This window comes from Neophocaena asiaeorientalis, unplaced genomic scaffold, assembly GCF_003031525.2.
Source record: "Neophocaena asiaeorientalis asiaeorientalis breed wild unplaced genomic scaffold, Neophocaena_asiaeorientalis_V1.1 scaffold150, whole genome shotgun sequence".
In the NCBI taxonomy this organism is placed as follows: Eukaryota; Metazoa; Chordata; class Mammalia; order Artiodactyla; family Phocoenidae; genus Neophocaena; species Neophocaena asiaeorientalis.
In genome coordinates this window covers 16,637,836-16,660,547 of record NW_020176571.1, presented here as the reverse complement: position 1 = coordinate 16,660,547, position 22,712 = coordinate 16,637,836, and the positions used below count along the sequence as shown (strand labels likewise).

Here is a 22,712-nt window from a genome sequence, read left to right as displayed (position 1 = left end):
AGATCATATCTGAGGGCAAAAGGGATTCTGTTAAATCATTTCCTAATCTCCACTGCCAAATGGTCATGTGCTGTTCATGGATTTCATTTTTTGGCGAAAGACAAGGATACGATTTTATTTTTTCTCTCTTCACTTTGATAGAGTTTTATATGGAGAAGTGGGAAGAACATGAAGCTTTTGACTAGAAAGGTCTGGGTTTTATCCAAGCTCTGTCATCTCCTAGTTCGGAATCTTGCCTGTTACTCATCTTCCCTAAGTTGTTTCCTCATTATTGTGCAGGGTAGTTGTAGTCATTAAATAGGAGAAGGTACTCCCATCATACCTCAGTAATTGTGAGTCGTTGAGTAGTGGCAGAGTGAAGTGGTGGTGAGTACGGTCTGAGGAGCCCAGCTGTGTGACCTCGGGCGTCTCATCCTCATCTTTATGATGAGGTAGGAAGGGTCCCTGATAACCTGCACTGAGTGCAGAGTGCCAAATAAATAGGTTTTAGTAAAATAGCAACTGCTCTCACTCTTCCTCATCACAGGAGATTACTTATTTAAAGATATTTAGAATGAGTTATAAATAATGGTGTGGAGGAAAAGAATGAAATACGCTTAGAAAAAAAAGGTAATAATAGCCAGAGAAAGGTGAAGACAGAAACACGATTCTTCATCTGTACTGTTATGAGTCTCAGAGCCGTGTTTGGATTGCTGGTACCATACAAGAATTCAGATTTGGTAGCTAAGCCACCTCTGGACCTTCAGAAGCACAGGCTGAGTCTGTACACGGTGGTAAGGACAGTTCATGAGAGCGGATCATGAGAGCTGGTGATAGTTTTTAGATGGACTGTCTTCTGAGCATCAAGAAAACTAGATTATAGTTCTTGCTCTGCCATTGCCTGGCCCTGTTACCAACAATGCAGTTACCTTTTGGTCCTCCGTTCCTAAAACTCTATGGTTTATGACAAAATAACTACAAATCATCAACTTGGCTTTTTATTTTTCCTGTTACTTCCAAATGCTAGTATTTTAGCCTAAATGTGAGTTTTTCTCATTTCAGTTCTGCGTATTATGTTTATCAAGTGATAGTGCATTATATTCCTGGAGAGATATTTAAACTAGCAGAGGGCCCAGGATATGGAGCTATTTCATTAAACAAAAGGTCTATAAGTGAAAATTAATATCACTGCTGGAAGGAGATTTTTCACGTGATGTCCAATTCTTTTTATCTGTGTAATATCCCAATTTTTATGTTTTTAAGTTAGTTTAGTGGACCAAACAAAATACAGACCGTGAATACTTTGAAGAATGCATATGTGTTAAATTCTAATAACTTTATCTAAATTTTGCTCTTTGTAACATTTCATAAAAAAAAATAAATTTTCACATTTTCTGGTTAAGTCTCGCCTATGGGAGTTCACAACTGTGAACCAGGAAATACCAACCGGGAAATGTTTGTGGACTCAAGACAAAAATGTTACTTAACGTACTTGGTCTTTCCTGTCTTCAAGGAAAGTTAGAGTAATAATTGATGATTAATTAAAGTTACTGAAATGTCTCACAGTTCACTGAAATTAATGTATTTGATTTCTTTCCACAGTCTTCATGAACGCGGCAATCCCCATAGCAGCTGTTCTTGCTGTAAGCCACTTTTTCTTACCTTAAGAAATGGACTTAAGTCAGTGTTCAGAAATGACTTAGGAACAAGAATGGGTGGGTGGTAACATATATTACCTCACCTTCAGTTTTCTCTTTGCTGTCTCCATCGTGATAGTTCTAATCTGGGGTTTCTCATCCGTGGCACTGTGGACCTTTTTGGGCCCAATAATTAATTCTTTGTTGTGAGAACCTGTCCTCTGCATTAGGATGTCTAGCAGCATCCCTGGCTTCTTATTAGATGCCATTAGTACCATCAAAAATTTCCCCAGACACTGCCAAATGTGTCCTGGGGAGCAAAATTAGCAGAGGTTGAAAACTTACTGTCCTAATCTCCATGACCTGGTTCCTGGACACTCTTACAAGATAGTGCTAGATCAACAACTGGAAAATGTTAAATGATTACATTATATTTCAAACAAAAAGGACAAACCCAGGAACTAGTATTATACTTAGAAATATTTGTAAATAAGTCTGCCTTGGACACCATTGTTGGCGATTTTAGGAAAGATCTACAATAGGGACCCTAAAACGATGGAATGTTTCCTTTTTTCTCTCAGAAACTTTAGTATTGGTTGGAAAGAGCCTGAGTAGGTGTTAAGAACTCTGGATTCTCTCATGGTTATTCCCCCATCTCAGTAATCTGACAGAAGTTAATTTTCTAATCTGTCAATAGAATCTGTTTTGCCCCTTTCACAAGTTTACTGCTAGAATGAATGTAAACCATTAAGTACTCTACCAATAGCAAGTGTTATTTTTCTTAGGGAGTGATTCGGATGAAGTAATTGTATTATATTTTTCAGAGTTGCAACGGACATATTGGCATAGTAGAATTTGTTAGGCTTGTAAAATTGAGCGCAAGTATTTGTGAACCTTTCTCTAGCTTTCTCTAAAATCCTTTCTTTGCACAGACATTTGTGACGCATGCGTATGCCAGCGGGAACAATCTCAAACCTGCGGAGGCCTTTGCTTCACTGTCTCTCTTCCACATCCTGGTCACCCCTCTCTTCCTGCTCTCCACTGTGGTCAGGTTTGCCGTCAAAGCCATCATCAGGTATGTGCTGGAGTGTCTGGAGTTCTTTGCTTGATTATAGAAATGCTATCTGTTCATGGTAGTGAGTTAGGAAAAGTATAAAAAGAACATCCAAATCACTGCCCAGAGATAACTTGTTAAAATTTTGGTATGCTACCTTTCAGTCTTTTATCTATTTCATATAAAAATAATTATTCTAAAATAAAAATTTTGAACTTTGGGGGGTTACTTTTCCCCTCATTAAGACCATAATACATTACGTTTATTGGCTACATGATATTCCATTGTTGGGAAGTATTCTAATTTACCTAATGGTTACCTCTTTCTTAGACATTCAGGATGTTTCTGTTTTCACCCATGTAACATAAATAATGGAAATTACATTTGAGAGAAGCATCTTTTTATCTTTAAACTTTTCTCTGATTATTTTCTAAAGTCAGATTTCTAGAAGTGGTGATACTTGTTCTAATAGATGCATCTTCTTAATGCCCTTTATGAGTATGGCCATGTTGTTTTCCATTGAAGGAGGCGTAGGTCAAAATGTATACAGATTTTAAAGTTTTTTTTTAATGAATATGGCCATAATATTTTCCAGCAAAGCTGGGCCAGTTTATGTTTTTACCGGCAGTGATGGAGAATGTTCATATCAATACATATTTTCTGTTTTAATTTTAGTTTAATTTGGCCAAAAAAAAAAAAATCCAGGCTCACAGTCTCTGAAAATGGAAAAAACTTTGCAAAACTGAGTGCAGTGTTTTGTTAATTTTAAGTATACTTCTATAGGTTGCTAAGCAGTGTAGACTTTATCTCAGACTCACAATTTCCCATAAAAATAGACGTGGTCTGATAATGACCATTTCCTCACCATTTTTACTTGCATTATATAATAAATATGTTACCATACTATATTATACTACCCTGTATATGCCATAGTGCCATAGCTATGTTTCAGTCTATATTATAAACAAGGTAGTCCTAAAGTGGTATTTTGCCTTTTGCTATAAGGTCTTATAAACCTCATAAAACCTCAGCATGTTTCATAAACGGTCATTATCATATTTATATCTGGCCTTTGAAAGAAATGCCAAGATGTTTCAATACAGAAGGAAAATTGGAAAGTCGAGGCCTTAAATATACTAAGCATAGTGTTGTCTTTAACAGCAATGTAGAGCATCTATTGTAAGGTCCTTGAAAATGAAATACTTTCCCAATGTCTATGTATTGTTAAGCAAACTATTTTTTAATATTCAAGATACCAGAACCTCTAGTTTTAGGCAATAGTTTATATGGGCTTAACAAAGACTTAATACCAAATATCATTAAAATTCATATACCTTATCTAACTATAAACGAAGCTCTGATTTTTTACACTAATACCTTAACAAGATTTCCATCCTATTCTGTAAGATATGCTGTTAGTCACAGATTCTGGAGCTGTTAAGAGTTTAAAGCTCAGGCCCTCTGACCTCATCTGCCCTCACTGTCTTATTGTTCTGACTTCTGAAACACTTGTACGGATCACTGACTGATTTCTGTAGCACCACTTCCAAATTAGGCAGTGCTCTGGAAGGGAAGCGACTTCAAACAATAAAACTGATAAATGGCCAGAGTCTGCTATTTTGGTTCTTATTTTCATTTTCTCCACTTAATAGCTGTCCCTCTCACGGTTGCCTTTTTAATTGAATTTGACTTTGTGCTACAAGTCAAATAGAAAACAGTTGATAACTAATAATAGATCAGTCCTCTGAAATCAGGAGGTTACCAAGCACCGAAAAGACTTTTAAGAGTTGCTGTGAAAAAAAATTAATAAATCTAGGAGTGTGGGTTTTTCCCCAAGTCCATAGTATACAATCCTGCTGTAGTAAATCCTAGTAAAGCTGAGGGTGGATCGTAATCACTGTATATTTCTGCATAGAACTCTCTCTTCTGTGCATTCCAGGGAAAAGGCATTTGCCAGTTTGATAAAGACCAGTCTGTTTTCAGGGCTCAGCTCCAGATTTTCCCAAGCCATAGGCCAAATAGAATCAGCTTATAAAAACTTGCTTCTCTAAAATGAATTTCAGTGGTTGATTTGTGGGTCCTAGGGAGATGACCAGTCAACAGAGGAGGCCAGTCCTTTTTCCCACTGTGTGCCGGTTCTCGGAACCCAAATGAGCGTCTTTCCCAGTGTGGACTGGGCTTGGCATTTCCTTCTCTGCCTGGGAACCCGTGACCAGGCTTTAATGCCAGTTGGCCCACAGCGAGTTGAGCAGCCTGTTTATAATCGGAGACTTCGGCTAGCTGATTTTGAAACCTCCTCTTCAGGACTGTGGAAGTCATAAGTTCTTTGCTACGCTCTGAGGTGCATTCAGAAATTTGGTGGGTTAGAATAGGATGCAGCATACTCCACAACTCGTGTTACGTGTGCCTGTAAGAGATGCGTGAACTTCTCTGCTGGAGGAAGATTCCATGCCATGTAAAATTCGTTGCTTCGAGAAAATTCTATGCTTTCTTTTAAAAATGTTTAGCTTGTTAGACAGAATTGTCTTTTGTGGTGCTCACTGGGTGGGATCTTATGTATACGTAATAAAATGCAAGAAAGAGGCAGTTAAGATTCAGGTTATCTCCTAGTAACCCCAGCACCCCACATCATTTGAGTTTTCTGGACCTTTTATGGCGATGTGTTCGTCTACATTTGCAAAACAGGGGGAAGAAATGAAGAAAGGTAGGAAAGTCACTAGTTTCTAAAATATTAAAATATTTGAATTAGTGATTTTTTTCATGATGCTTGCTTTACTTGTCCTCTTTGCTTTATTTGTAAGAAAATAGTTTATGCGTTTTGCTTTTCTGGAGGAAAAGGTTAAGTCGCTATATTGTATCCTTTATAAATAATTTGAGTTTAGGTTTCTGGTACTTGATGTACAATGCAGTATCTATATCTAGAGATGTTATTTACCAAGGAAAAAAATGTGTAAAACTAATCCCTTGCTTTGGTGGAAGATAACTCTGTGTCCTTTCTCTCATTTACCTCCCAAAGGAAAGTACCCTTGGCTAGTCTACTGTGATTACCTTCAATCAAATAAATTGTTACTATATTTATCGTAGAACATGCTCGCAGGTTGACCTGGTCCACATTTACAAAACTTTCATGGTTTCCACAAGAAAATACATAACTGCCAGCAACAAAATCAGTTGTTTCCCCCAAACATAGCACCTGTCCAAGGTACTCAAGCTGTATATAAACACCCAAACTTGAAAAGTGAAAAAATATCATCGGTAACAAAACCTTAAATACTTTGATGAATTACCTAAACAAATGAGAAATTAGTAAAACACTAAACTTAAAGGTGATGGAGGCAGGATAGGGAATTGTTTGGTATCAAGTTTACCTGCTTTCAATACCTGCACAGCCATGGAATACTCACTGTTCAACCACAAGCATATTATTTGGTGCCTCTATGGCTCAGCTTCCTTACTTATCAGATGAGCATCATAATGGTTCCTGCTTATGGTGGTTGGGAGAATTAAATGAGATAATACATGAAAAATGCCCAGCACATTGCCTATATATTTTAGATATTTAACAAATCTCCATTTTACTAATTTAACACCATTTTATTGAACTCTGTTTCGTGCTTCAGGGATATATCTTTCTGTGGATCCACATTCATTTATTAAGCAGTTCAGGTACCTTGCTAGGCATTGGGGATGGCAAAGATGAAAGATGGAGTGAGGGCTTCCCGGTGGCGCAGTGGTTGAGAGTCCGCCTGCCGATGCAGGGGACACGGGTTCGTGTCCTGGTCTGGGAAGATCCCACGTGCTACGGAGCAACTAAGCCTGTGAGCCATGGCTGCTGAGCCTGCGCGTCCGGAGCCTGTGCTCCGCAACGGGAGAGGCCACAACAGTGAGAGGCCCACGTATCGCAAAAAAAAAAAAAAAAAAAAAAAAAAAAAAAAAGATGGAATGAAATCCACAGGAGTCCACAGTCTAGCTGGAGAGACTGGGAAGGGAAGGTAATTACAACACGCATGTTATGCTGTGATAGAGCACTACACAGAATACCATGGGCCACATATGAGGCTCATTGAAGCTTATCAAGGGAGAAGGGAGACAGTCCGGTCAGTAAAGGTTTAAAGGCAGTGATAGCTCCTTCATGGGATCTTAAAGAACAGGTAGGACTTGGCCAGTTGAATAAAAAGGGAAAACACATTCTGTGTGAGGGAGTAATGTATGCAAGGGGAAGGGGTGAGCAGAGAGGTGAGAGATCTTGGTACCTTCTGGGGGCTAAAGGTAATTGCATGTAGTTGGAGAAAGGTCCTGATGAGGAAAGCACTGGGAGATGAAGCTGGAGAGTAAAATCCCAATCAGCCTGTAGATGATGCCAAGGATGCTGAAAGACGCAGGGTGGCCATTTGTTATTTTAAGGAGAGGACTGTTGTATAAGCGTATTTGCATTTTAAAAATATAACCCTGGCAGCATGGTAGAAATTACTTCACCCTTGGTCAGGATTCATGCATTTTCCATAGTTGTTTTGCCTCTGTGAGTTCTGAAAGGCCCTCATATGAACAGGAAATGTTTTTTGTATTACCTATTCATTCACCAGACATTTCTTGAGGAATTGCTATGTTATATTTTTGGCACTGGGCTAGATTCTGAAGATGAAAATTTTCACTTTTAAAGAGTTCAGAGTCTAGTGGGAGGGATAGACAGTAACAAAACAAAAAAAAATAGTGCAAGGGACCCTAAGCCGGAGAGCCTGGAATAATGGGGATGGGGAGGGGAAATGGAGGGTGAGATTCAGAAAAGTGCTAGTGTTGGGTCCTCCGATGTTTATTGTAATTGGAGTTGCATGGTGGGATCTTATGAAGAGGAAAGAAGTTCTCCCCATGCTCCAGTCATGCTCAGGGACAACTGCTCCCTGATATTCAGCAAGAATGGGTCTCATTAATTTCAAAAAAGCTTCAGTAAGATTTGTGTGTGCTAGAAGGTGAAATGGAGAATTGAATCAACTGACCTTACTTATTAAATGTCTGAATCATTGGTTTATTCCTTCTTTGATTGATTCAGCAAACATTCATTGAGTAACGTGTACCAGGAGCTGCTGGACTTAGTTACAAAGGCACACGAACTTGGCCCCATACTTGCCTTTGTGTGCAGAGACACAGTGTGAGGTTGTCTGAAAGGTATTCCTTTGATGGACAAAGTTGTGCTCCTTAAAATCTAATCTCTTCTAAACCTTGGAACAGAATAACAACGTCTGTAGAAGTAAAGAAAGGATACTGCCATTTAAGATGAATAAAATGCCATTCCTAAGGCATTTCTAACACCGTCTTTCAGATCTATGTGATCAGGCTTTGCTGTCAAAGACTCAAAGACAGTACAAAACCCAGAGCTCTTCTTTCTTTTTTTGGTTCTGAAATTCTTTTTAAAATTGCAGTAAAATATACATAACATAAAACTTATCATTTAAATCACTTTAAGTGTACAGTTTAGTGGCATTAAGTCCATTCACAGTGTTGTGCAAACATCACCACAGTCCATCTCCAGAACTTTTTCAATTTCTCAAATTAAATTCTATACTCACTAAATGATAACTCCCCTTGTACCTACCTCTCCTCCCAGACCCTGGTGACCACCATTGACTTTCTGCCTGTATGAATTTGACTATTCTATCTACCTCATATACGTGGAACTATGCAATTTTTGTTTTTTGTGTGCCTAGCTTATCTTATTTAGCATAATGTTTTCAAGGTTCAGCCATGTTGTCATAACTTGAATATATTTAAGTAAGTCAGGAATTCCAGAACCATGAAAAAAAGTATGGCAGATGCTCAAAAAATTAAACATAGAATTACCATAAGATTCAGCAATTCTACTTTTGGGTGTATACCCAAAAGAATTGAAAGCAGGGACTTGAATAGATATTTGTACATTCAACTTCATAGCAGCATTATTCACAATAGCCAAAAAGTGAAGCAACCCAAATGTCCCTCAATTGATGAATAAATGCAGCATATACATAAAATGGAGTATTATTCAGCCAAAGCTTTCCTTAAACAATAATTTTTTTTAGTGGAATCTAAAAAATACAGCAAACTCATGAATATAACAAAAAAGAAACAGGCTCACAGATATAGAGAACAAGTGGTTCGCTTTAGTAGTTACCAGTGGGGAGAGGGAAGGGGGAGGGCGCAACATGGGGGTAGGGCATTAAGAGGTACAAATTATTATGTATAAAATAAGCTACAAAGATGTATTGTACAACATAGGGAATGTAGCCAGTGTTTTATAACTATTAATATAAAAGGGGTATAACCTTTAAAAACTGTGACTCACTATATTTACACCTGTAACATATAATATTGTATCAATTATACTTCAATTAAAAAATTACTTTTATGGATTAAGATATAAACACTACTATATATAAAATCGATAACCAACAAGGACCTACTGTATAGCACAGGGAACTATACTCAATATTTTTTAATAACCTATAAGGGAAAAGAATCTGTAAAGGAATGTATATCTGTAGATAGATATATCTGAATCGCTGTGCTGTACACCTGAAACTAACATGATATTGTAAGTCAACTATACTTCAATAAAAAGAAGAATGAAAAAATTATTTCTTTTAGTTTCCTGTAAATGAAATTTAGAAGTTAATAGTTAGACTGCCCTAGTGGATTTTATCTACCTTTATGTTTCCAAAGGAAGGAAGCGGTTTCTATGCCACGCAAGGCTAAAGAGCTTAAAGTTCATGGGCAACAGACGGAATTGAATTTACTTTTCTTCATTCTTTAGTCTGTCACAAAAACAAACTATGCAGACTTGTCTGGAGGCACTTAACTTGACTACAAGCTGAAATGAAAAATAAAAAAATCTTTTGTTTCAGATGTGTATTTTCTAGTTTCCTACTAACGGCAGTCTTTCCCCTGTATGTGATGCCGCAGGTGCCAGGCCAGTTTGCCCACTGTTCGCATCTTAGCATGCTAGAAGGAGCATTTCTTGTCTTTTCAACTTCACAGACTTTTCTGTAGTGTATCATTTTATTTATGGGAGGATGTTTTCAAATTGTGTTCTTCGATTCGTTTTACTCTTGATCCTATGACACTGGTTTGAGAAAATTAGAATGGGTGGGGTAAGGGGGCCAAGGGGTCTTGTGTCCAGCCTCTGGAGACCACAGTAAAGAATGTTTGTAAATTACTCTTCTAGAACAGGGCTTCTCCAACTGTACTGTGCTCATGAAGCATCTCTGGATCTTCTTAAAATGTAGATTTTGACTCAGGAGGTCTTGGGTGTGGCCTGAGATTCTAAGTTTCAAGTAAGCTCCCAGGTGATGTTGATGCCACTGATCTTGGCCAACGTTTTGCGTAGTAATATTCTAGAGGGCCCTCTCCTTGCCAGGTTGTGAAAATATGTCCAATATATAGAGTAGTGCTTTAGCAAAGTAGCATAGTATGCAGGGACCCATGATCTGTGTGTTATATGCTGTATGTTTTCACTTAACTGCCCTGTACCTTATTTCCCTTCATTTGTAAAATGGGAATAATGATACTTCCTTCGTTGGTGTTATTTTTTTTTAACCACCCTGTTTCAAGTCCCTCTCCGATTCTATTGTCTTTGACAAGAAATATAATTGCAAAAAAAAAAAAAAGTGCAAAGGAGAGTTGGTTGAATTTAGGGTGACCAGTTGGTTGTGGTTTTCCTGAGATTTTTCATTTTAAGGACTGAAAACCCCAGGTCCTGGGAGCCCGTCAGTCCCCAGCATCCTAGCTGGATTCCCAGTTGGTCCTGAGAAATGACTCTCAGAGCTGGCTTGCTTACCATGGTAACAGTGGGGGAAAAGTTTGTTTATTTAGGTAGAACTTCATTGGTGGTGGTTTTATTTTTATCCCTTATTGTGTGCTTGCTTGTTTGCCTTTTGCAGTGTTCAAAAGCTGAATGAGTTTCTCTTGAGTGATGAGATTGGTGAGGACAGCTGGCTGACTGGGGAAGGTTCTCTTCCATTTGAATCCTGTAAGAAACACACTGGAGCCGTAAGTGCTTTTCTTTGTTACGGGAGCTGTGAATAAGGGACAGTCCTGAGGATGGATGATTGAAAGTGGGTGCAATTAGAAGAAATCGCACGCTTTGCTTTTAACCTATATGGAGAAAAAATTGCCATCTGCTTCTGCAAAAAACCTTACAAGTCTAAAATCAATTAAAAGAATGTAGAAGGCTCATCTTTATAAGTCATCAAAGGATTATCCCAAGAGGGACACCTCATGTTCAATTCAAAAGGAAATAGAGAGGTTGTCTACCCCAAGCTTTATATAAAAATCATACAAAATAAGCTTCCAACTCTTGTACCATATGCTTATAATACCTTTAACTATGTTATACTTTTTGGTTTCAAAAGTGCTTTTTGGATACATTATGTCTTTTGACTCATTTAATATAGTACACTACATTACCTATTTTGTTTTCTAGATGCATATATTCATTTGCATGTTGTATGGTTTGAATAGAGTCACAAGATTTTAGTGGGAGAGCCAGAATTAAAACCTGAGTCTTTTAACTCCTGAACCAGTTTATTCATCCATTGCACAAATATTTACTCATATCTACATAAAGCCTGGAAACACAATGTTATTTTGTCATGTTTTACCTGGACTATAACGTGTGTTATATATTTGCCTGTATTTCCAGACTTACCAGCTACCCTGTGCTTTGTGCCAAGACCTGGCGATGTAGCTCTGAACAAGGCAGGCAAGATCTTTCTTGTCACAGAGTTTGCTTTCTTGAGGCAGGAGTCAGATGATAAACAAGTAAACAAGTGAGATCAATTCCCTGTGGGAAGAAAATTATAAAAAGAAGATATTAGAGAGTGACTGGGATCCTCTAAGCAGGGTGGTCATTTCCCAGGAGGCCCCTCTGAAGAGCTGGCATTTGAGCTGAGACCTGAATGAAGAGTAGGTACTTCTTCTGCAAAGACCTAGAAAAGGGGCCAGATCATTTCAGGCAGAGAACTGGCAGATGCAAAGACCCTGAGGTGGGAATTAATTTGGTGTGTTCAAGGAACAGAGGGGCACTATGGCTGAAGCCTAGTAAAGAAGGGAGTATAAGACGAGGTAAGAACAAGGATTGAGAGTCCCGTAAACCAGGGAAAGAGTTTGGAGGGTTTTAAAGAAGGGACTCATATAATTTCACGTATATTTTTAAAGGATCACTCTGGCTCCTGGGTAAAGAGTTGTCATTGGGGACAAGAGTAGAACAGATAGATCAGTGAAGAGGTCATTATAATAACATAGACAAATGATGATGGTTAGAGTTTGTTGTTGTTGCAGTTGCAGTGGACCTTGAGAAGAAGCTATCAGGTTCAGTGCACACTTTTTAGGCTGAGCTGATAAACACTGGATGATAGGTTGAATGGAGGGGATGAGGGAGAAAGAAGACTCAAGGATGAATCCTAGGTTATTGGTTCGACTACTGGGTAGACGGTGGAGCCAATAACTGAAATAGGGAAGCTGAGAAATGAGTAGGTTGCTGTTGAGGTGGAATCAAGAGGTATATTTTGCACATGATAATTTTGAGATATTTATTGGCATCTAAGAAGAGAAATCCCCCTTGGAGATGTAAATTTAAGAGCCACTGGCCATTAGATGATATTTAATGGGACTGGATTAAACCACTTTCTTGAAAGCCGTGTCTGAAAAATTCTGAAGAAAGTCTTTAACATTAATATGTCTATTTCATAACAGTAAAGTAGAAAGAAGTTCTTCTAAAATAAGCTATAAGTTAATAATTAGTTATTCGTTTACTATTAGAGAAAAATGTTAATATATTTACCATTTATGTAACCAAACAAAAATGCATGTGCAGTCTCCTGACAGGAATTGGCTGAGGCTTGGAAAACCTTCACCAGGAAGTCAGTCTGCATTAAATTTTTATTCACATCGTGCTAAAAATAGTTAAGACAGGCACTTGGCTGTCTTTAGACTTGCTGATTTCTTCTGCTTTTCTGGAGTTATTTTTTTACTCTCTGTCGAGTTATTTTGTTGAGCAGGTGTGATTTTGTCTGAGTAGGAACCAGCACCCATGCTTGTAGACGCTGCAGTAACAAAGCCTGAAAATGCTTGTGTGCTCTTGTGTGGACACGGACACCAAGACAGGAACACGTCATAGACTGTGTACACTTTGAGGCAGCAGGAAAGTCGAGCATTTGATTAGAACCTGCCTTGTCTCACTTTGGATGATAGGAGATTCCCAAAGAACTTGTTAGGTCATCTTTCAGAGATGTGGGGATGAACAGAGTGAGATGACCTCAGGAAAGGGAACAGAGGAGGTCAAGTTTGAGGGAGTGGAGTGCGGGAAATCTGAAGAGTGGTTTGTATGAGATGAGGGATAGGAGAAATATTGAACTGAGCAAAGGTTGGAAGGAAAAAAGAATCCCCTTCAGTTGCCTCCAGTATCTTCAGTTATTGAAACCAGACTGGACTTCTGATGTCTTTCGGGGCCGTTCATCACTGCTGATGGGCCAAACCACAAATGACAAACTTTTAAAAATGAAGAGAAAAAAGCTGTGTGTTTGAAAAGAACACTAATGGAAACTCCTACTTGAGAGCGCTTAAGATGCTATGTATTCTGTAAAAGCTTAGAGTTAAGTGGTTTTGGCTGCAGAATCTCCACGGAGAATTAGTGACAGTCTAGAGCCAGAGTTTCTTCAAATTACATCTGTGAGACTCCGACTCAAATCTCTGTCGACACGTCTCCTCCTCCCAACCTCTCCTTAGTTTTGTGAAGAACATGAAGTCATTCCTTTTGGAACTCTGGGGGCGATACTACTATAGAAGTTATGACTCTAGAAGACAGAGAATATAGGTACAGATATAGACCTGTCTTGTGTGGGAAATATACTCAGCTTAAAGGATAGTGACTTTCTACATCTCTCATGTAAGGTTATCTGTGAGGACTGTGGGAAGAAAAACAAAACTGAAAACGTCATGAGCACTCTTTCTCTCTCTCTTTTTAAAATGTAAAATGCATTCAGTAGTTTCTGTGCAACAGAACACTGATAGTCCTTCTCAGTGACTTTTTAATCTCCGTATTGAATGGTGTGTAGCTTAGCGATGCGCTGTTTGGTAGTTTGATATTCTGTTGATACGCTGATGGATATAAATTGGAGGACGATATCTCATTCAGATTAAATTACTGATTATTCGGGGACATTCCTGATTCCCATAATAGAACTCAACAGATTTATCAAAAAGCTAAACCTGCCGTTCCAAGCCAAAGGAAAAAAAAAAAAGTTTCACAATTCTAGAATCCTTTGCTTTTTATAGGTAATATAACAGTTTTAAAGTGTTTTACTATTTAGCTTTCATAATCTCTATAAGGTATTTAAGTAAGACAGATAATCATTTATGTCGAAATACTTGATTACTAGATCTCTGGGACAAATTTTGAGCTTATATATTTTTCTAAATTAGAGGTTTACAGAACTGAATTTTCTACCTTCTCTTCAGTCATTTGTCTCTATGTGAAATTAAACTCAAAATTAGAGAATGACAAGTTTCTAGTTATGACCTAATTGGAGCTCATTTTAAGTATGTGAAGATTGCCTAGCTTTAGCTGGCATCCTCCGTTTTATGGAGACTTTCTTTAGTCCTTTGGCTCAGAGCAATGCTATAACATTTGAGAAAAACTAGATCATTCTACAGTGCTTATGGATCTCCTTATGAAATAATATACATATTATAGGCAAAAAAGTCCTAGATCTTTATGCTTTTTCTCATTCCACCATGGATCTTCGGGCGACATATAGCCCAGTCTGATTTATTTGAGTGTATCGGATTCAAAATCCTCGTGATTCAGAGGGTGACCAAAAATGAACTGTTGGAACATTTACAAGCCCGACGGCCTAAGAATTAGATTCCAGTTTACCCTGAGTTAGCCTGCTTGCCTTTGGCCATGACACACAGCTTTTTACCGCCTGGGCCTGTTCATCCAGAAAGCTGGAGAAAGAATATCCAAAGGCTAGTTTGGTGCTCAGCACTTTAACTTCTATCGTTTGCAAGTATCACATCTTCATATTTTTATCTTTCTTAAAAAGTTTGTGAATTAGGTTTAAAATTATTGCGTAACGCTTTTTCATTATCATTTGCTTTTTTTGGCGGCAGGGGGACACCATAGAAATAATTAAAATATGACATTCACTTTACTCATTTCTTTTTCTTAGAGCTTAAGTGGAGAATTAGCAATGTGAGTTAATGTTCAGTAAAAACTCAGTTTTCTCCATAGACTTTCAACTTGTGTTCTTTTCCATGTGGAATGCAGCAGCCAAAAACTATAAACAGGAAGCAGCCTGGAAGGTATCACCTGGACAGCTACGAGCAGTCAACACGACGTCTGCGTCCCGTGGAGACCGAGGATATTGCAATAAAGGTTATTTTATTTCCTGAATTCTTACATGAATAGAAACACTGATGTTACTATTTTATAATGAAGTTCTGCAAAAGTGTCCTACATTGTGTCTTTAAAGTCTCTTTAGCATGGTCACTCATTCTCATAACATTTTCAAACATATTCTGATAAGTTTATAATTCTCAGTGCTGCCTTGCCTCCCAGCCACAGCTTTGCTCCAGCAGTTGTTTAAATAACTGGAGGATGAATCTTTCTTCTGAATCTGCATCAGAAGCTAGTATCCAACCTATTCCCACTTGTACTCTCATGTTTATCTACCAAGTAGATTAATTTCTAGAGAACGCCCATATTACAGGTCCAATTTTTAAGGAAGTAGATTAGATTGCAATTATCTACAACCAGGAAAGGCTTAGACCTGGGTTGTGTGCTTCCACCCAGCTTCCCAATACTGCCTTTGACTCATCTCAAACAGCCTTTTTTTTTTTTCTTAACATCTTTATTGGAGTATAATTGCTTTACAATGCTGTGTTAGTTTCTGCTGTATAACAATCAGCTATATGTATACATATATAGCCATATCCCCTCCCTTTTGCATCTCCCTCCCCTGCTCCCTATCCCATACCTCTAGGTGATCAGAAAGCACTGAGCTGATCTTCCTGTGTCATGCAGCTGCTTCCCACTGGCTATCTATTTTATACCATTTGGTAGTGTATATATGTCAATGTTACTTTCTCACTTCGTCCCAGTTTACCCTTCACCCTCCCCGTGTCTTGAAGTCCATTCTCTACATCTGTGTCTTTATTCCTGTCCTGTCCATAGGTTCATCAGAACTATTTTTTTTTAGATTCCATATATATGTGTTAGCATACTTTTTAAAAATTTTATACAGCAGGTTCTTATTACTTATACATTTTATACATATTAGTGAACATATGTCAATCCCAATCTCCCCCTTTATCACACCACCACCCCCTGCCATTTTCCCCCTTGGTTTCCATACTTTTGTTCTCTACATCTGTGTCTCTGTTTCTGCCCTGCGAACCGGTTCATCTGTACCATGTTTCTAGGTTCCACATATATGCGTTAATATATGATATTTGTTTTTTTGACTTACTTCACTCCATATGACAGTCTCTAGATCCATCCACGTCTCTACAAATGACCCAATTTCATTCCTTTTTATGGCTGAGTAATATTCCTTTGTATATATGTACCACAACTTCTTTATCCATTTGTCTGTCGATGGGCATTTAGGTTGCTTCCATGACCTGGCTATTGTAAATAGTGCTGCAATGAACACTGGAGTGCATGTGTCTTTTTGAATTATGGTTTTCTCTGGGTATACGCCCAGTATTGGGATGGCTGGGTCATATGCTAATTCTATTTTAGGTTTTTAAGGAACCTCCATACTGTTCTCCATAGTGGCTGTATCAATTTACATTCCCACCAACAGTGCAAGAGGGTTCCCTTATCTCCACAACCACTCCAGCATTTGTTGTTTGTAGATTTTCTGATGATGCCCATTCTAACTGGTGCGAGGTGATACCTCATTGTAGTTTTGATTTGCATTTCTCTAATAATTAGTGATGTTGAGCAGCTTTTCATGTGCTTCTTGGCCCTTTGTACGTCTTCTTTGAAGAAACGTTTATTTAGGTCTTCTGCCCACTTTTTGATTGGGTTGTTTGTTTTTTTAATATTGAGCTGCATGAGCTGTTTATATATTTTGGAGATTAATCCTTTGTTTATGCGTTTGCAAATATTTTCTCCCATTCTGAGGGTTGTCTTTCCGTCTTGTTTTTAGTCTCCTTTGCTTTGCAAAAGCTTTGAAGTTTCGTTAGGTCCCATTTGTTTATTTTTGTTTTTATTTCCATTACTCTAGGAGGTGTATCTTGCTGTGATTTATAGCAAAGAGTGTTCTTCCTATGTTTTCCTCTAAGAGTTTTATAGTTTGTGGTCTTACATTTAGGTCTCTAACCCATTTTGTGTTTATTTTTGTGTATGGTGTTAGGGAGTGCTCTAATTTCATTCTTTTACATGTAGTTATCACATTGATTGATTTGCGTATATTGAAGAATCCTTGCATCCCTGGGATAAATCCCACTTGATCATGGTGTATGATCCTTTTAATGTGTTTTTGGACTCTGTTTGTTAGTATTTTGTTGAGGATATTTGCATCTATATTAATCAGTGATATTGGTCTTTAATTTTCTTTTTTTGTAGTACCTTTGTCTGCTTTTGGTATTAGGGTGTTGGTGGCCTCATAGAATGAGTTTGGGAGTGTTCCCCCTTCCTCAGTTTTTTGGAAGAGTTTGAGAAGGATGGGTATTAGCTCTTCTCTAAATGTTTGATAGAACTCACCTGTGAAGCCGTCTGCTCCTGGGCTTTTGTTTGTTGGAAGATTTTTAATCAGATTCAATCTCATTACTTGTGATTGGTCTGTTCATATTTTCTGTTTCTTCCTGGTTCAGTCTTTGAAGGTTATACCTTTCTAAGAATTTGTCCATTTCTTCCAGGTTGTCCATTTTATTGGCATAGGAGTATTGGCTTGTAGTAGTCTCTTAGGATGCTTTGTATTTCTGTGGTATCTGTTGTAACTTTTCCTTTTCTATTTCTAATTTTATTGATTTGAGTTCTCTTCCTCTTTTTCTTGATGAGTGGCTAATTGTTTATCAATTCTGTTTATCTTCTCAAAGAACCACCTTTTTGTTTTATTGATCATTGCTATTGTTTTCTTTGTTTCTATTTCATTTATTTCTGCCCTGATCTTTATGATTTCTTTACTTCTACTAACTTTGGGTTTTGTTTGTTCTTCTTTCTCTAGTTCCTTAAGGTGTAAGGTTAGATTGTTTATTTGAGATTTTTCTTGTTTCTTGAGGTAGGCTTGTATTGCTATAAACTTCCCTCATAGAACTGCTTTTGCTGCATCCCATAGGTTTTGGATGGTTGTGTTTTCATTGTCATTTGTCTCTAGGTATTTTTTGATTTCCTCTTTGATTTCTTCAATGATCTCTTGGTTATTTAATAACGTATTGTTTAGCCTCCATGTGTTTCTGTTTCTAACGTTTTTTTACCTGTAATTGATTTCTAATCTCATAGGGTTGTGGTCAGAAAAGATGCTTGATATGATTTCAATTTTCTTTTCTTTCTTTTTTTTAATTTTTTTTTTTTCATCAGGGAAATATAAATTTTATTTTTTATTTTTTTAACATCTTTATTGGGGTATAATTGCTTTACAATGGTGTGTTAGTTTCTGCTTTATAACAAAGTGAATCAGTTATGCATATACGTATGTTCCCATATCTCTTCCCTCTTGCATCTCCCTCCCTCCCACCCTCCCTACCCCACCCCTCCAGGCGGTCACAAAGCACTGAGCTGATATCTTGCGAGAGTGTCCCCTTTTCTCCACACCCTCTCCAGCATTTATTGTTTGTAGATTTTTTGATGATGGCCCTTCTGACTGGTGTGAGGTGATACCTCATTGTAGTTTTGATTTGCATTTCTCTAATGATTAATGATGTTGAGCATCCTTTCATGTGTCTGTTGGCATTCTGTATATCTTCTTTGGAGAAATTTCTATTTAGATCTTCTGCCCTTTTTTGGCTTGCATTGTCAAATAGCCTATTTTTTTAAAAAAGTTATATTATTGAAGTATAGTTGATTTAAAATGCTGTGTTAATTTCTGCTGTATAGCAAAGTGACTCAGTTATACATATATATATATATATACACATTCTTTTACATATTCTTTTCCATTATGGTTTATCAGCAGATGTTGAATATAGTTCCCTGTTCTATACAGTAGGACCTTGTTTATCCATTCTATATATAATAGCTTGCATCTGCTAATCTGAAACTCCCAATCGATCCCTCTCCCACCCCTCTCCCCCTTGGCAATTACAAGTCTGTTCTCTATGTGTGTCAGTCTGTTTCTGTCTCATAGATAACTTCATTTGTGTCATATTTTAGATTCCACATATGAGTGATATCATATGGTATTTGTCTTTCTCTTTCTGACTTACTTTACTTAGTATGATAATCTCTAGGTCCATCCATGTTCCTGCAAATGGTATTATTTCATTCTTCTTTTTATGGCTGAGTAGTATTTCATTGTATATATGTGCCATATCTTCTTTATCCATTCATCTGTCGATGGACATTTAGGTTGTTTCCATGTCTTGGCTATTGTGAATCGTGCCACAGTGAACAGTGAGTGAAGGTATCTTTTCAGATTATAGTTCTGTCTGGATATATTCTGAGGAATGGGATTGCAGGATCATATGGCAACTCTAGTTTTAGTTTTTAGAGGAACCTCCCTACTGTTTTCCACAGTGACTGCACCAGTTAACATTCCCACCAATACTGTAGGAAGGTTCACTTTTCTCCACACCCTCTCCAACATTTGTTATTTGTAGACTTTTTAATGATGGCTATTCTGACTGGTGTGTGGTGATACCTCATAGCTTTGATTTGTATTTCTCTAATAATTAGTGATGTTGGGCATTGTTTCATGTGCCTGTTGGCCATTTGTATGTCTTTGGAGAAATGTCTATTTAGGTATTCCTGAGGAAATCAACAAAAAATACCTAGAAACAAATGACAACGAAAACACGATGACACCAAACCTATGGGATGCAGAAAAGCAGTTCTAAGAGGGAAGTTTATAGCAATACAATCCTAGCTCAAGAAACAAGAAAAACTCAAATAAACAACCTAACCTTACACCTAAAGCAATTAGGGAAAGGAGAACAAAAAGACCCCAAAGTTAGCAGAAGGAAAGAAATCATAAAGATCAGAGCAGAAATAAATGAAAAAGAAATGGAAGAAACAATAGCAAAGGTCAATAAAACTAAACGCTTGTTCTTTGAGAAGGTAAACAAAATTGATAAACCATTAGCCAGACTCATCAAGAAAAAAAGGGAGAAGACTCAGATCAACAGAATTAGAAATGAAAAAGAAGTAACAACTGACACTGAAGAAATACACAGTATTGTGAGAGATTACTACAAGCAACTCTATGCCATTACAATGGACAACCTGGAAGAAATGGACAAATTCTTAGAAAAGCACAACCTTCTGAGACTGAACCAGGAAGAAATAGAAAATATAAACAGACCAATCACAAGCACTGAAATTGAAACTGTGATTAAAAATCTTCCAACAAACAAAAGCCCAGGACCAGATGGCTTCACAGGCAAATTCTATCAAACATTTAGAGAATAGCTAACACCTGTCCTTCTCAAACTCTTCCAAAATGTAGCAGAGGGAGGAACACACCCAAATTCATTCTACGAGGCCACCATCACCCTGATACCAAAACCAGACAAAGATGTCACGAAAAAAAGAAAACTACAGAGCAATAACACTGATGAACATAGATGCAAAAATCCCCAGCAAAATACTAGCAAACAGAATCCAACAGCGCATTAAAAGGATCATGCACCATGATCAAGTGGGGTTTATTCCAGGAATGCAAGGATTCTTCAATATACGCAAATCAATCAGTGTGATAAACCACATTAACAAATTGAAGGATAAAAACCATATGATAATCTCAATAGATGCAGAAAAAACTTTTGACAAAATTCAACACCCATTTATGACAAAAACTCTCCAGAAAGTAGGCATAGAGGGAACTTTCCTCAACATAATAAAGGCCATATATGACAAACCCATAGCCAACATGGTTCTCATGGTGAAAAACTGAAACCATTTCCACTAAGATCAGGAAAAAGACTATGTTGCCCACTCTCACCACTATTATTCAACATAGTTTTGGAAGTTTTAGCCAAAAAAAAGAAATAAAAAAATCCAAATCGGAAAAGAAGTAAAACTGTCACTGTTTGCAGATGGCATGATACTATACATAGAGAATCCTAAAGATGCTACCAGAAAACTACTAGAGCTAATCAACAAATTTGGTAGAGTAGCAGGATACAAAATAAATGCACAGAAATCTCTTGCATTCCTATACACTAATGATGAACAATCTGAAAGAGAAATTAAGGAAACACTCCCATTTACCATTGCAACAAAAAGAATTAAATACTAGGAATAAACCTACCTAAGGAGACAAAAGACGTGTATGCAGAAAACTATATGACACTGATGAAAGAAGTTAAAGATCATATAAACAGATGGAGAGATATACTATGTTCTTGGATTGGAAGAATCAACATTGTGAAAATAACTATACCTACCCAAAGCAATCTACAGATTCAGTGCAATCCCTATCAAACTACCAATGGCATTTTTCACAGAACCAGAACAAAATTTTTCACAATTTGTATGGAAACACAAAAGACCCCGAATAGTCCAAGCAATCTTGAGAAAGAAAAACAAAGCTGGAGGAATCAGACTCTCTGACTTCAGACTATACTACAAAGTGACAGTAATCAAGACAGTATGGTACTGGCACAAAAACAGAAATAATAGATCAATGGAACAGGATAGAAAGCCCAGAGATAAACCCATGCACATTTGGTCACCTTATCTTTGACAGAGGAAGCAAGAGGATACGATGGAGAAAACATAGCCTCTTCAATAAGTGGTGCTGGGAAAACTGGGCAGCTACATGCAAAAGGATTGTTTGTTTTTTGTTACTGAAACTCAGCCGTTTGTACTGTTCCCAAGCATGAGTGCTTCATAGAACAGGCCACCACAGGAACACAGGCTGGGGACTGAGAGTTGGGATCAGCCCCAGGAAGGGATCAGGGTTATGCAGGAACCAGAACAGATGTCTGCAGCAGTCAAGGGCCTCTGGACATCAGAGCCAACGGAGTCCTGGAAATTAGCTGTTTAGACGACTAGCCACATTGGCTGCTGGGGCTGTCCCACTCCCTGCCCTGTCCAGTCAGAGTGAGGGATGCTCAGTGAGTGGTACAGTAAAGCCAAGAACCACATTTAATTCTCCTGTCTCTCTCCTTATTGCCTGACACCATACCTGTCCCACAATAAACTTTTAGCAACTGGAGCAAATGCGTTACTGGATGGAATAAGCTAATGCTAGCCTTCCCTTTGCCATTAATTTGATGTGTGATTTGGGCAAATTTCTTCTCTGAGCCATGGTCTGCTCCTCTTGAGGTGGGGATGCCATTTTAGTATGGTTGTTTTGAGGATAAGGTATAACACCTGTGAATTTCAAAGAGCTGTAGTGACTCATTTTTAAATATTTATTTATTTAGTTAGTTATTTTTGGCTGCGTTGGGTCTTCGTTGCTGCGCACGGGCTTTCTCTAGTTGCAGTGAGCAGGGGCTACTTTCTGTTGCGGTGCACGGACTTCTCATTACGGTGGCTTTTCTTGTGGCGGAGCACAGGCTGTAGGCACGCAGCCTTCAGTAGTTGCAGCATGTGGGTTCAGTAATTATGGCTCTTGGGCTCTAGAGCCCAGGCTCAGTAGTTGTGGCTCGTGTGCTTATTAGTTGTTCCGCGGCATGTGGGATCTTCCCGGATCAGAGATCAAACCCATGCCCCCTGCATTGGCAGGTGGATTCTTAACCACTGTGCCTCCAGGCAAGTCCTGTAGTGATTCTTAATCTTGGCTGTACATTAGAATCACATATATATATATATTTATATGTGTATGTGTGTGTGTATGTGTGTGCTATTTGTCTGGTTTTGTGTGTGTGTGTGTGTGTATATATATATATATATATATATA

The 22,712-nt window shown here is 37.9% G+C and overlaps 1 protein-coding gene across 4 annotated transcripts in view; it reads left to right on the top strand.

Annotated features, from left to right (window-relative positions):
- The window catches only part of ABCC9 (ATP binding cassette subfamily C member 9), a 146,216-nt gene that overhangs the window by 32,925 nt on the left and 90,579 nt on the right, over positions 1 to 22,712 (top strand). For all 4 annotated transcript variants that reach the window (XM_024733389.1, XM_024733388.1, XM_024733386.1 and 1 more), the window contains 4 exons: positions 1,582 to 1,622; positions 2,549 to 2,691; positions 10,581 to 10,689; positions 14,969 to 15,076. In XM_024733389.1, coding sequence (XP_024589157.1) covers positions 1,582 to 1,622; positions 2,549 to 2,691; positions 10,581 to 10,689; positions 14,969 to 15,076 — 401 coding nt within the window. The remainder of the gene's footprint in view (positions 1 to 1,581; positions 1,623 to 2,548; positions 2,692 to 10,580; positions 10,690 to 14,968; positions 15,077 to 22,712) is intronic.